Source organism: Nipponia nippon, unplaced genomic scaffold, assembly GCF_047370975.1.
Source record: "Nipponia nippon isolate SJK-2023a ecotype South Korea unplaced genomic scaffold, ASM4737097v1 scaffold_1, whole genome shotgun sequence".
NCBI lineage: Eukaryota > Metazoa > Chordata > Aves > Pelecaniformes > Threskiornithidae > Nipponia > Nipponia nippon.
The window spans coordinates 122,428,888-122,442,194 of record NW_028262290.1 but is presented as its reverse complement, the minus strand read 5'-3'; the positions used below and the strand labels follow the sequence as shown (position 1 = coordinate 122,442,194).

Below are 13,307 nucleotides of genomic sequence, written 5' to 3'. Positions count from 1 at the left end.
AAAAGATTTTTTTTGCATAAATGAAGGAAATACATTCTTTGTAGGTGCTGCTAGTGAATGCCACTGACCTGTGCTAGCTGGGAATGTCAGTGCTAGAAAGGCACTTCCTCTTCCTTGAAACCTTGTGAGACGCTGGGATTGAATTACTTGCTTTACATCTGGTTGATGAACATTTTAAACAGAGGAAGCACATCCTGGTTCAGGATTCAGGCCTTCTTCCAAATAAAGAAGAATATACTCTTCAGATGTTCCGTCACCTGCCTTTTGAATAGCTGATGGGTCCTGCTGCTTGCCAGCTAACTGTGTTTCCAATGGAAAAGTGATTATATGTGAAACTGGAGGGTCAGACATACTGCTTGTTCTAAGTGTAAACTCTTTTCCCCCACTCCTTTCAGCATTGCTCACCTTAATTTTTAAAAGGCACAGTAGGGGAAACAGGTTAGCAGCTAATGTAGTTAGTGGCAACTTCCCTTCAGAGCTTATTAAACTTTTCTTTTTCTTATTGGCTTATTTGGCCTGATACACAGAATCTGAGTCAGTGACATTGCTGTAAGCATCCGTCAGAGCGTCTCTGGCATCATGCTGCCGACACAAGCCACTCGCTTAACTCTGCTTGCAGCTTCAGTTGTTTTAGTCCATTCGGGGCTTCTTCCAATCAATCCCTCCCTCATGGAAAGATAATATAGTATGTTTGCTCTGACTCAAAGGAAGAAATAGGCTGGGAGAGTACATTTCTGTGTCTCCAATCAAATCAGGTTCAGATAAACTCTGACCTTCCTTCTTTAATCTATTTTCAGAATAAAACTGTTCTCTCTTAAACTGTTTACCTTCCCTAAAAAATACCCCAAACTGAATTAGAAAGGTCACATCTAGAGGTGACAGGGCAGCTCTCGCCTCTAGAATAATGTTCTGTACCATTCCCAGAACATCTCCCCATTCTAGAAAATGTGTCTTTTGTTCTTCTATTCCCTATCCCTGTGTGGTCCACCTAAGAATATGTTAGTTTGTGGACTGCACCAGCTAAGGAGTTTGGCGTGAACCATCAGCTGCTTTACAACAGGGCAGCCAGTGTATAGCCAGCAAGGGGGACACAGAGGATGTTTTCAGTTACATAAATCCATGTAGAAAGTACATGGGGGGTGACAGTTCTCAGATGTGCCATACATGCCTGATTGTGCCTGCAGGATTCAAACACCTGTGTACATGCAGGTGTTTGAATTTGTTCTAGCAACACTCTTTCACATACATCAAAGTATGAGAACGAGTTTTGTTTTTCAGATGTGTATGCAGGCATACATATTGTGCCTGAATATTAGCCTGTGGTAGTTGTGTGCGGACAGGCTTCCTGAAGATGTCTTTACATGGATCCCACTGAAATATACTGGATCTGGAGTGATAACTGGGCAAGTGGAAATTCACGTGCTGCATTGTCTATTTATTTATCAATCCAGTTCTTAGAAAAATTAATGTGTTCCAGTAATTGCTCGTTAAAGGGGCAGATCTGTCAAGAATACATCGACAGAGTAAGTGCAGGAGACTTAGGCTATTGTATTCAGGAAAGCGAAGGTTTCGTCCATAATATATTAAGAGCCTGAGAGAAGGACAAACCTATTAAAATACATTAGGTTCTTCCTCGTTCAGTTCTGGCTTTTTATAAAATAAGCAGACAGGGAAGTCCTGGTGAGTGGAGACCTATATACAAACCTACATTTTGAGGTAAGAAAGCAGTGATAATTTTTATTATTTACTGTTAGTGCAGGAGATCATGTATTGCACTCTGGATAAAAATTATAATTATTGACAGCCTCCTGTATACATAAAGCTATTATATCATTTAATGTATGCCTTCCTTCTGTTCTTTACAGATGAGCCTCATAAGCCAGAGGAGAAAGATGAAATTTCCAAAGTCACAATCATAAGTCTTGTCCCATTACTGGTGATTTCTGTTGCTGTGATTGTTATCTTTTATGCCTACCGCACTCATAAGAAGAGAAAGCTCAACAAGGCATGGGAGAAGAATGTTAAGCCCGGGAATCATAAGGACTGCAGTGATGTTTGTGCCATTATGTTAGATGATGACCGCTCAGACATCAGCTCTACCTGTGCCAACAACATCAACCACAACACAGAACTGCTGCCCATTGAGTTGGATATTGTTGTTGGCAAAGGAAGGTTTGCTGAAGTGTATAAAGCCAAATTGAAGCAAAACACATCAGAGCAGTATGAAACTGTGGCAGTCAAGATTTTCCCCTATGAAGAATATGCTTCCTGGAAAACTGAGAAAGACATTTTTTCAGATGTAAACCTCAAGCACGAGAACATCCTCCAATTCTTGACAGCAGAGGAGCGTAAGACAGATCTTGGTAAACAGTATTGGTTGATCACTGCCTTCCATGCTAGAGGAAACTTGCAGGAATATCTCACACGGCACATTATCAGCTGGGAGGACCTCTGGAAACTGGGTGGGTCCTTGGCCCGAGGGATTGCCCATCTGCACAGTGATCACACACCCTGTGGTCGCCCCAAAACACCTATTGTGCACAGAGACTTAAAAAGTTCCAACATCCTGGTGAAAAATGATTTAACCTGCTGTCTCTGTGACTTTGGGTTATCCCTGAGACTGGACCCTTCTCTCTCTGTGGATGACCTGGCTAACAGTGGGCAGGTAAGTTAACAGTTTGAAGGGGGGGGGCGGGGTGTTGTACTAGTTAGTGTGTCAGTTCCTGGGGTGAAAAGAGGAAGAATTCCATGTTGCCATATTTACTTAAAATCTTAAAAAATTAAAGTGACAATATTTATAAACAAAGAGGCCCTAAACTTAACATTAAAGCAACAGTGAGAAATGTGCAATGAAGGTTTTGTTATGATCAGAGAGCTGCATATGTATACGATGCAACCACTCTCTTCATACACTTACACTAAGTGTGTATGAGCTTGTTAGTGACTGTTTGTGGTGCTGCTGCAATGCACACACACAGGATAAGGATGTGCTTCACATTGTGAGGTTGTGCCACAGTTTTCAAGCCTGAGGGCATTACAGTTTTGTGTGCATAGACCCACTCCTGGTGTACCCCAGCATATGTGAAGTCAGTCTTCTATCTTTGAAAGGCGTAAGCAGATAACTAGAGTGATAGATAATAACTTTGAAAGGCCAAAAATATGTTTAAGATTATGGCACTTTCTCCAAATGCAAACAAATGCAAGAATCTCAAATAAAAATAATTGCCCTGATGTTGCTTTTTCAACTAAGTAACATGGATAATACTGATCTGCTTCACAAGGATGCCAGGAGGATGTTTATAAATGCTTTGAAGATGAAATTTTTCAAGTAAACCTCTATATATTGGCTCTTCTAATGAAAATTCCCACATAAATTCAGACCATTTGTTAATTAATTCATAATTATTTAATTATACATATATTTATACCTGTATTTTTATATTTCTATTTTCATACATAGGTCTTATCAAAGCCTGTGCGTTTACACTGACTTTTACTTCACGTGGAACTAATACTTTGGTTTAGAACATTTTCAGGGACAGTTGAGTTCATGAGAGCTTTGCTGTTGTTTAGGTAACGAAGATCTGTCTTTGAAAGTCTCCTTACGGAGAGGCAACTGTCTCGATCTCATTTTGAGAGCGTTTATTAACCAGCACCGGGAGTAATGTTAATGAAGGAAGCCATATTTAAAATAACACAAACACCACTCACAATTACATATCATTTCTCTCCAGCATGCCAGACCTTTTTGGAGTTCAGGGAAGTCATACCATATTGTAAGTCATAAGACTGGTTCCATTTGGAATAAAGTGAAAACAGAGTATTTGGCAGTGTAAGGCAGGGGCTCTGAAACTCAACCCCACAGACACTTCGATTGCTTAAAGCCAACCCATATGTTAAGCTGATTTCTCTGGCATTGCTCACAGACACTTGGAAGTAGGAGGGTAGTGTTGATACTGCCACTTCCACAGTCCACACCGACACTGATGACAAAGTAACAGTGCTGCCCAGAGCAGGTTACTGCTTTGGAATCGGTGTTCTCGGGCACTGGTGTTGAGGCCTACTGTTTTACTTTGTTTAGCTTCATTGAATCTGTTTGAGGGTGATCCAGCTAGTGTCATTCTTCTCTGTGATGAGGAATAAGATGGTGTGAAGTGGTTCCACTTCAACCTCCACCTTGTTTCTTCTGGGCACACAAGCACCACCCACTCAAATTCCCCAATGTGCCAACTTCAGTGCTGCAGCTTTTGCTAAAGGAGTCTTGCACCAGAATTTGCCTTATGCATAATTTCTAAACTTTACCCTTTGAGTCAAACCTTTCCCACCAGGAGGTCCAATCTTTGAAGGTATACAATGGAGCTGATCCAAATCTCAAATCAAGGAAACCTCTAGCTTCCAATGAAATAGATAAAAGAGGATAAATATTTTACCATTTTTCTGGTCAGCCTTAGTAATATTCAAGGCAAGTTGTTGCGGTTACAAAGCCATCGTCTTTCCCATCTACGCAGCTACCTTCTATATCATGCAAAAGTAGCCATTATTGACCATACAGTACCAGTGCCCTGAGTGACTGGCTGGAAACTGCCTTTTTACCCACTAGAACCTTTGCAGTCTTTTCAGTTTGGCCACCCACAATGGTTAATATTTGCAGACATTACTTAATGTGAGTACATAAATCTGGACCTTTGTCCCATTGTGTTCAAAGGGCTGGTAGTGCCAGCAAGGCCAGCAGTTCCTCACCTGAACAGCATCAGCAACCTTGAAACAGATGGTCTCCCTAACCAGATAAAGAGGAATATTTACTGCCCCTCTGACTGACACACCTCAGGGCACAAAACATCCCTCAAAAGCTTGAAAGAAATGCAAGTTCTCCAGTAAAAAAGATCCAAAAGTCACAAAAACAATAATGTACCACAGGAAGAGAGATGGTCCCTCACTAGAAGTTTTGGAGAAGCAAGAACTGAAACCAGCCTTGTCTTTGCAAAGAGAAAGCATATCCAGACTCCAGAGGGGCAACCAACTCTGAATTGCTGCAGTTTAAATGCCTTTGAGACTCAAGGCTCAGGTTTCTGCAAGATATAGGAGAAGTATCTTTGACCCAAAGACCTAATAATCTGCAGATAAAAGGACACAAGCAGAGTGGAACACATGATAAGTCCTAAGCAGGCTGGAAATGGGTTTGATTTGATACCATTCTTCAAGTCATTTTAAATTTTCGCTGCATTTCCTGCTGTACTTTTTAGTTACAGGGCTTGATCCTCCACTGTCCAGCAAAGCTGCAGAATAATTTTCACTGCTGCAAAGAATGTGAAATGCCAGAACAGAACAGCACTTTGTGCCATGGTTAAGAATCTGTATTTAGCCACCATTAACTCTTGTTAAAATCAGCAGGATTTGGGGGTGTGGGACTGTTGGCCACAGTGTACAGTTAACCCTGCTTAAGCTTTGGATGGGATCTCCTTGGGGAAGAAGTTTTCTGTTGGGGAACAGATGGGGGATAGGAACAGCCTCTGCTGCAGAGTTTCCATACATTCATGGTCTGTAGGAGTGGGAGATGCTGGCCAACTCAGTGGTGCTGAGACACGAGTGTCCCAAGTACCCATTCAGTGTATGGCTGTTGCTCACATGCTTGGCCTTGAATTCACCATGCAATAGGGAATTTAACTTGGGGACTGATCACACGGGGTTTTTTCTGTCCTCTGTTTATAAAAGCTTTGATCATACAACCATTTGAATATTTTTGACGCAGAAATTCTCTGCCATTGCAGGGTCCCATGACAAAGCTATGTCCTTGATCTTTCCTGCTGTCTTCTTACAGTGCATTGCACTTTTTGTGGAACTTCTTCCCATGTGCCTTGAGCTTGGGGTGATAAGATGTTTACAGAAGCTTGTAAAATAGATGTTGTAGGGCTCTCTCAGGGACTACACATTTACTATGTGGATACCTGCTACTGCAGACCCAGTAACTGAAATGATCTTTTGCAGTCCTGCTTGCCGCTGGGCTCTGGAGTGATTGCTGTAGTGCAGTCTACAAATAGCTCATTTGAATCACAGGTCCTACTGCATCACCCACTGGTGCTTGTTCATCTCTGTGATTAACCAGTCTCCAATTTGAAACTGTCTTTGCCTGATCAAAGACTTAGTATGTTTGCAGTTTTTCAAGGGGGATAAATTTTCTATACCTACCCTGTGAAGAGTTTATAATTTGAGAGCAACTGTTGAGTGATCCAAAAATTCATCCTTAAATCCTTTCTCATGATAAAACCAGACATGTAAACTTTGCCTTCTGTAATGCAATGTCATAATCTAGATCTCAGCAAAGCTGCTGAAATCATTGCTGAAAATTGCTCAGAATGAATAAAGTTTATGAGAACGGCTTTTCAAACAAAGGGGCCGATTTTTGGTTTCAATTCAAATGTGTGCTTCTGCATTCAGTATTTGTGTATTTGCTTTCTTCTGCCAGGCCTGCATTTACCACTTTCCTTTTAAGCCTACTATGAAAAGAACAGCGAAGACCGTAATATGCAGCGGAAAAGAATACAATGTGTTTCTTGCTCATCTGAAAGACACTCGGTCAACAGCAATTGCTTCAGGCCCAAAGGGCAGAGTTTATCTGTGAACAGCCAAAGAGTGAGAAAGTTTGTTAGTGTTAAAATTATTTGCTTAAGGAACTAAAAAGGGTTTTTTTTTTTTCTTTACCAAGGGAGGTGCAAGTAAGTTGGTAGTCAGGACAATGCCAGATTCCCCTGGCAGCAGAAAATATGACCTGTGCCAAGTATGGCCTGAATTTTTGGATACATGTCAAATGGTACTGTTTCTGTGAAATCTGAAGTTAAATCACAGCAGAATCCAAAACATGAATTACAATTGCAGCTCCTGAGCTCTCCCCAATCTTCTATCCTGTAGGTTGGCACAGCAAGGTACATGGCCCCTGAGGTTCTGGAATCCAGGATGAACCTGGAGAACATGGAGTCCTTCAAACAAACAGATGTGTACTCCATGGCTTTGGTCCTCTGGGAAATGACATCTCGCTGTAACGGCGTTGGAGGTAAGCGCCATCCATTTTCTTCTCTCTAAGGTATCTTTGGACAGACATGCTGGTTGTCTGGGGAGGGGATGATTCTATTTAACTCTTACCAATTGTTCTAGTGTACCTGGATGCTGTAAATTAATAGGCCTTCAGTAGTATGAGATGCACATGTGCCTGAGCAGGCTTGAAGGGCAAGCACCTGAGAGCATGAGAAAATAGGTTCTCAATATGGTGTAAGGATAAATCTGCTGATAGGTAGACCACTTTTAAAGATAATTAATGTCTGTTTTTTTCCTGTAGCATCTTGAGTAGCCATGGATTGACTGAGTCTGGTTGACCTCACCCAAAATGATTGGAAATATAAGACAATTTGAAATATTAAGACCAAGAAGCGATAACTGCCTCCCATTTACTTTCATGGAATTTTAATTCTGAAAACTAATGAGGGCCAGTTAAGTGTCACATTTACTAATTGATCGTTTCAGTAAGAGCCATCATAGTGATACAGAAATCTTCCTGCTTTCCTAAAATCCCCAGCTGCTGCTCATCATTTTTTGTGATGTTGCAAGAGATCATCCATATGAGAAATCAAGGGATGTTTGTTGTATGAAGTGCAGTAACAAAATAAAAATGATTGGAACTGACTATCAGAGCAGCTCCAGGAAGAGCTGCTGTGCTTGTTCGTATTCATAGTTTGTTCACTGAAACAAAATCTCCATTTCTGCTCTGCCTAAAGCTGCCCCAGAATTCCCAGTATGCAGCACTCTTATGTGCTAGAAATCAGAAACGTTGCTGTTGAGATATGTGCATTACATATTGCCATGTTTGAAGATTTTCACCTTACTTCAGGGACTAAAGTGAGACTAAGTTACGTATAAAATTCTTCAGTCTGCTGGTATTGTCTAACATTCATTCTAACAAAAACTGCTGCATGGTCCAGGGCTCTCACAGGCAGTCTAAGAAGTGGGGCTGTAAAAGGTAACACTGATGTGGATATTATAGTAGATATGTGATGATGATTTGATTTGTTACCCTTCTTCCAAAACCACAGAGGCTCCCTTTTCATCGGACTTGGCATGGTGGCATCTCGAAGGGCTGCCACAGAGACAGGACAATCTCACAAGCTAGAGCACTACAGTATAGGGAACATAATGTACAGGAGGGAAACCGGTGTCCCATGGGAAGATGTGCATAGCTGCTCCTTGTTTCTCTACCAACATCCATGGGATACCACAAGGGTGTCCATGGAGGTCTCTGAAGCCACTCTGCACAGTGGCTGGGTGGCTGCATCACGGTGTCCATGTGCAGGCGGGAGGAATGCCTCCACCTCAGTCTCCTCCTGTGTCTGACCAGCATTTAGTCTTGTTGGGTGGGCTGGACTGTGGGCAACAGATTTGCCCCTGTTTGCACCCTGCCAGGAAAGCTACAAAGCGAGTATGTGTGCAAACAGCTAGCGCTAGCATAAAAGCATGAAAAAAAAATCTTTTCTATTCAAACATTTCAGGGAAAAAACATTTGGTGCTTCAGGAACTGAACCTCAGTCTGGCATATTCCAAGGCAAACCTATCCACATTTAACTGTTGCGGTCATGCCTGTTTCTAAATGCATTGGCACAACCTCAGCCTTTCATTAGCACTTTGTAAATGTGGCTGAGGAGATTTAAAACCCGAGAAAAGGGATCTTTGCCCTGTCTCTTGAGCTCTCTCTGTTTCTTGCATTCAGGAACTCACCTTATTAATATAAATATGAGCTGTTCACTGTGGAGTCTTTTATCTTTGCTGATGCCTGAGTCCCTTCCTGTTCATATTTGCTGAGTACAGTGAAATGGAGATTGTGGCAAGAGCAAACCTTACTGCTGCTGTTCTCAGAAGGCAACTGCCTAAAAGAGGATATAAAGGGAGTTTCATAAGGAAGGAAAATCACCAGCGTGTTAGCTAGAAAAGACTGACCCATTATAACCTTGAGAAGAGCTGAAGTCATTTCAGGAAAAGGAAAGGTTTCTCTGGCCCATCATCCCCTTTGCTTTCAATGTGGAGCTTAACTCCCACCCACATCCTGATTTTCCCTATTCATTTCATCCCTCAGTCATCCTCATCTCCAGAAACACATTTCTTGAATTTTGTTTCCCTATTTCAGTCATCTTTCCAGGGCCTGAAGTCCCCAGCAAAACCACAGGAGTACTTGGGCAGATCTGTGTGGGGTGGAACTTGGACTTATTGTCTTCATCCAGAGCAGTTAAATACAACTCCCAGGATGTAGCTCCCTTAACTTGTCACTGGTACTGAGCTGCAGCAGCATTGCACAGTTTCTCTCATTTCCTTCTTAGATTTTCCCCTGGTTCTTGCAGTCTGGCTATCTTTGCAACCAGCTGGTGAAATACCCTTACAGTGATTCATGACTACAGCTCCCCCTCTGCTTTCTCTTTCCATCTGTCACTTGTGAGACTCCCTCCTCTCCTCGCAGCCTTCCCAAGGAGCTGCCTCCGCTCACACAAACCCCTCTTTTCTTCCTAAACTGTTAGGCATGGAGAGGAATGACCTCCCGTATAAGCTGGAGTAGGCTGACTTGATTGCAGCCAGCCTTTCCCAAGGAGCCTAAAAGATGTAGGCACCGTCTTTGCAGGGCAGGCTTAACTGTGGTGTCAGCTCCCTGACACTAGAGAAACCTGTGGCAGTTTAGAGGGCAGGAGTGGTAGTCTAAGCTGAGGCAGTGGCATTACCAACTTTAATTAGGGAGGGAAGCATGGGGGGTGGCTAATTGCCATTCAGCCATGTAAAGGTACAGTGACATTTCTTTTACAAAGGGAGCTCTCAGGATTCATTTGTCAGTGTGCAGGTGTTCAGTGAGTGTGGGAGGCGATGGAGGCAGGTCCTTTCACTACAGCAGCTTTGTCAAACACAGTCTCCACGCTATGCCAGGCCTTTTCAGTCAGCAGACATTTAAACAAAAATACCCAGCAGCATAATCCATACTGTGAAGCTGCCGTAGTAAATAAGCAGGTGGGGATCAGCTTTCGAGAAAGGCCACGCTGTTCATTGTTACTTTGTTGTGCTAAATATGGAGAAGCAGAAATGGGGCACAAGGGAAAGGGAGACAGAGGCAAAGATCGAGTTTGACTGATTTTTCACCGGAGTATAATTTAAGAGGCATATTTAGAAACTCAGCAATACTACTTTGGGGAGAACTTCAACTGCTCCACGCTGCCGTTAACTTGGTATTTCATTCAGCGCAACAGCTGTGCACCAGATGCTGCACGTTGCAAGAAATATAATTTTCATCTCAACCACTTGCTTTCAGAGCGACACAGCTTTGGCGACTGAGGCAAGTGTAATTTCTCTGACAGCCTCCTAGAAAGAAAAGAAAACCATCTGTTTTGTATCGGAGCTGCTACGGGTGAGGGACTGTTGGGGGTGGCAGGGGAGAATGAGAGGAAAGGGAACTTCTGGATACACGGGGTTGGTGAAGAGGGAGAAGAGAAACCCCACAGAAAATGGCGACATTGCTCGTGCAGTATTGTACTGCCTGGAGTGGTGGCTGGCTTTGGTATAGCAGCAGGGCTTCATTTGAAATGGCAGCCTTGCTTACCAGGGCTGTGTTTAATGTGAATAAAATCACTGATTAATCTTACATTTACTAGGAAAGAGTCAGCCAAGAGCCACGCTTTGGTAACTAAACATTTGTGCATTCTGTACCTTGTAAAATGCTCAGCTTTCATCATATTGACATGGAGAGGTAACAGTTTCTGGCGGCAGGGGCCATTTTGGTAGCCTGTACAGTGGGGCTGTGCCTGTGCATCAGGGCTGCAGATGGGGCCTGATTTAAACCTCTCCTGTGGAGTGGAGACCAATTAGGGCATGTCTGCACTGCGCTGGCTTGTGGTGGCATATAACCCTGAGCTGGTACATCCACACAGTGCAGCGTCACCCCATGACAGTAACTCATGTCCTAGTAATTCTCTAAGTGTCACCACAGTACTACATTTAAGGTAGCAAGTGCTGTCCTTCAGCAGGCCCGCTTCAACAAGATCGCTGCGCTACGCTCCATGTTGGGTGCTGATGTGCTCTGTGTTCCCCTACTTTCCCACCTCAGGATCCAGCACACATTGACTAAGCAGCCTGTAACTGTACATTGACGGCAGAGCTTGTGCACTCCCAAACCTTTGGAAGAGTGGCTGTGTCTTTGATCATCAGATGTGAAGTCACTTAAACCATGTCTGTGCAAGGGAAACTGCACAGTGAGTTCACCCATCCCAACGCACCCTCACCCTCCCAGCCAGCATCCATATTCTGAAGGAGTGGAACGGGGAAACCTAGGGAAAATGTGAAGTAAGCATTTGACAGCTCCTTAAGCCTGGCCATGAAATGGCTTTTGAGCCTCTGCGTTATGCATTATTATCCCTTTGTGCAACAGCTAAGTAGATTGACCACCCAAATTCTTCTGGCATGAAGAAAGACACAATCCACACACACACAACCTGTGTGTGTGCATGAGCTGTCACAGTAGCTCTACCATCAATGGATTTATCCCTTCTGTGGCTCTCCCCCTGTAAACCCTAAAGGGAGGGACGTTTCAAAAAGAGCTAAAAGTTCCCAAAAACAAGCCCACTGCTGTGGAGTGTGCTTCACGGTTGATTTTTTCTGGCCTTCTTTCACCTCACTCCTGCTTGGATTCTACAAATGAGCCTTCATCTTCCAGCATGAGAAGTTGTCCCACAGAAATCAGTAAGACAGATCACATGATGGAATGTCGACAGGGTTTGCGAGTATGCTGTTGTGACCCAAAGGAAGAGAATCTCACTGCAAAGAGCTTAGAGTAGAAAGAGATTACATGGGCAAGGCGTATTTTTCATGAGGAACCCACGGCCAAATTTTCCGAAGCATTCATCAGGCACAACAAATAGATTTTCAGTAATGTCTCTGTTTGGGGCTAAAAATCCAGTTCCAGCCTTTCTGAGAGTTATGGCCAGGCCAGTGTCAAAGGAAACCAGAGGTACAGCGATTATTAGTGCAAGGTAGCTCACAATCATAAAGATTAAATGCTGGAGGTTAAAGTTGAAGGAACTCTGCCGTTACTGAATACTAAGGGTGCTGTCGTTCATGGTACCTGAGGTATTTATGGTACTTCAGCCAGCTGTCATTATTAGTGCCTGACTGGTCTAAAAACAATCAAAAGAAACATATAAGACATGAAAAATAGATTCAGCATCTGTATACAGCCGTGCACAAGCAGCTAGGCACAAACATCTTAACCTACCTCAACCTGACATCTGTTACATCTACTGTAGCACGTCAACATGATCCATGAATAACCCCAGCTATTACTGCAAAATGTGTCTGACACCTGAGATTCCACAGCATAAGGATGATTTACTGCAAGAGGATTCAGTGGGCTTTTATTTCTAAGGGAAGGAGAAGCAAGATAATAAATAGCAAGAAGATGCTCCATGGTTTTCAAACTGAGGGAATGCACAACTGTATCACTATGAAGTCATTACAGCGAATTGGTATCTGGCCTCAATTTCTTTCTTTACCATAAAAAAAACAAAAAACAAAAAACAAAAAACAAACCTGAAAAACCTATTCAATCTTTGTATTTGGAAGAGGAATGCTCATAGCATAGAAAGAATTTCTCAAACAGGGAAAACGTATTACAAACCTATCAGTTCCCCAGGAAGGCTTTCCCTTCCCCGACTTGAACCATCTCATGAACCTGAATGGCCTTCAGATTAAGCTCAGTGAGAGGGAACAGGTCAGCACCGCAGCAGCAGCTTCCCTATGTTGGACATTCGGACTCCTCTGACGACTCATACTGCAAGAAGATCTTAGAGCCTTGGCTGGTGTCCATGACCACTACCACGATCAAACCATGACTGATGGAGATGGTGTAGGAAATGGCCATCTAGGTCATGCTATTTAAATTTTCCCAGCAAACTTTAATATTTTGGTTAGCTTTGAAGGTAGAGGTATCTGCTTTGTAATCATTGTGCATCTGCTACATAGTAATCCAGGTCTGACCAGCAAGATGGCAACTTCCCAAATAACTTCTAGGGCTAAAGTCTTGTAAATTTACTTTAGGTGAGTAATCTCTAAGTCAGATTAATGCGGGTGAAACTGGTATGCCTTCTTGTAGAGGAAAGAAAGCGAAGCAGACTTTGGCCCTTAAGTCTTAAAGAAAGTGATTTACGTATGAGAAGATAGGGGTTGTGTTTCGGGACTATAGCCACTCTCCAGAGCATTGTGTGGACAGTGGCCAGCACCAGATGGTTCAGGAGAAGGGA

General features: G+C 43.0%; 1 protein-coding gene across 2 annotated transcripts in view; it reads left to right on the top strand.

The window, feature by feature from the left end:
- Positions 1-13,307, top strand: part of TGFBR2 (transforming growth factor beta receptor 2) — a 62,029-nt gene that overhangs the window by 41,044 nt on the left and 7,678 nt on the right. For both annotated transcript variants that reach the window (XM_087770822.1, XM_087770832.1), the window contains exons 4-5: positions 1,866-2,665; positions 6,907-7,048. In XM_087770822.1, coding sequence (XP_087626948.1) covers positions 1,866-2,665; positions 6,907-7,048 — 942 coding nt within the window. The remainder of the gene's footprint in view (positions 1-1,865; positions 2,666-6,906; positions 7,049-13,307) is intronic.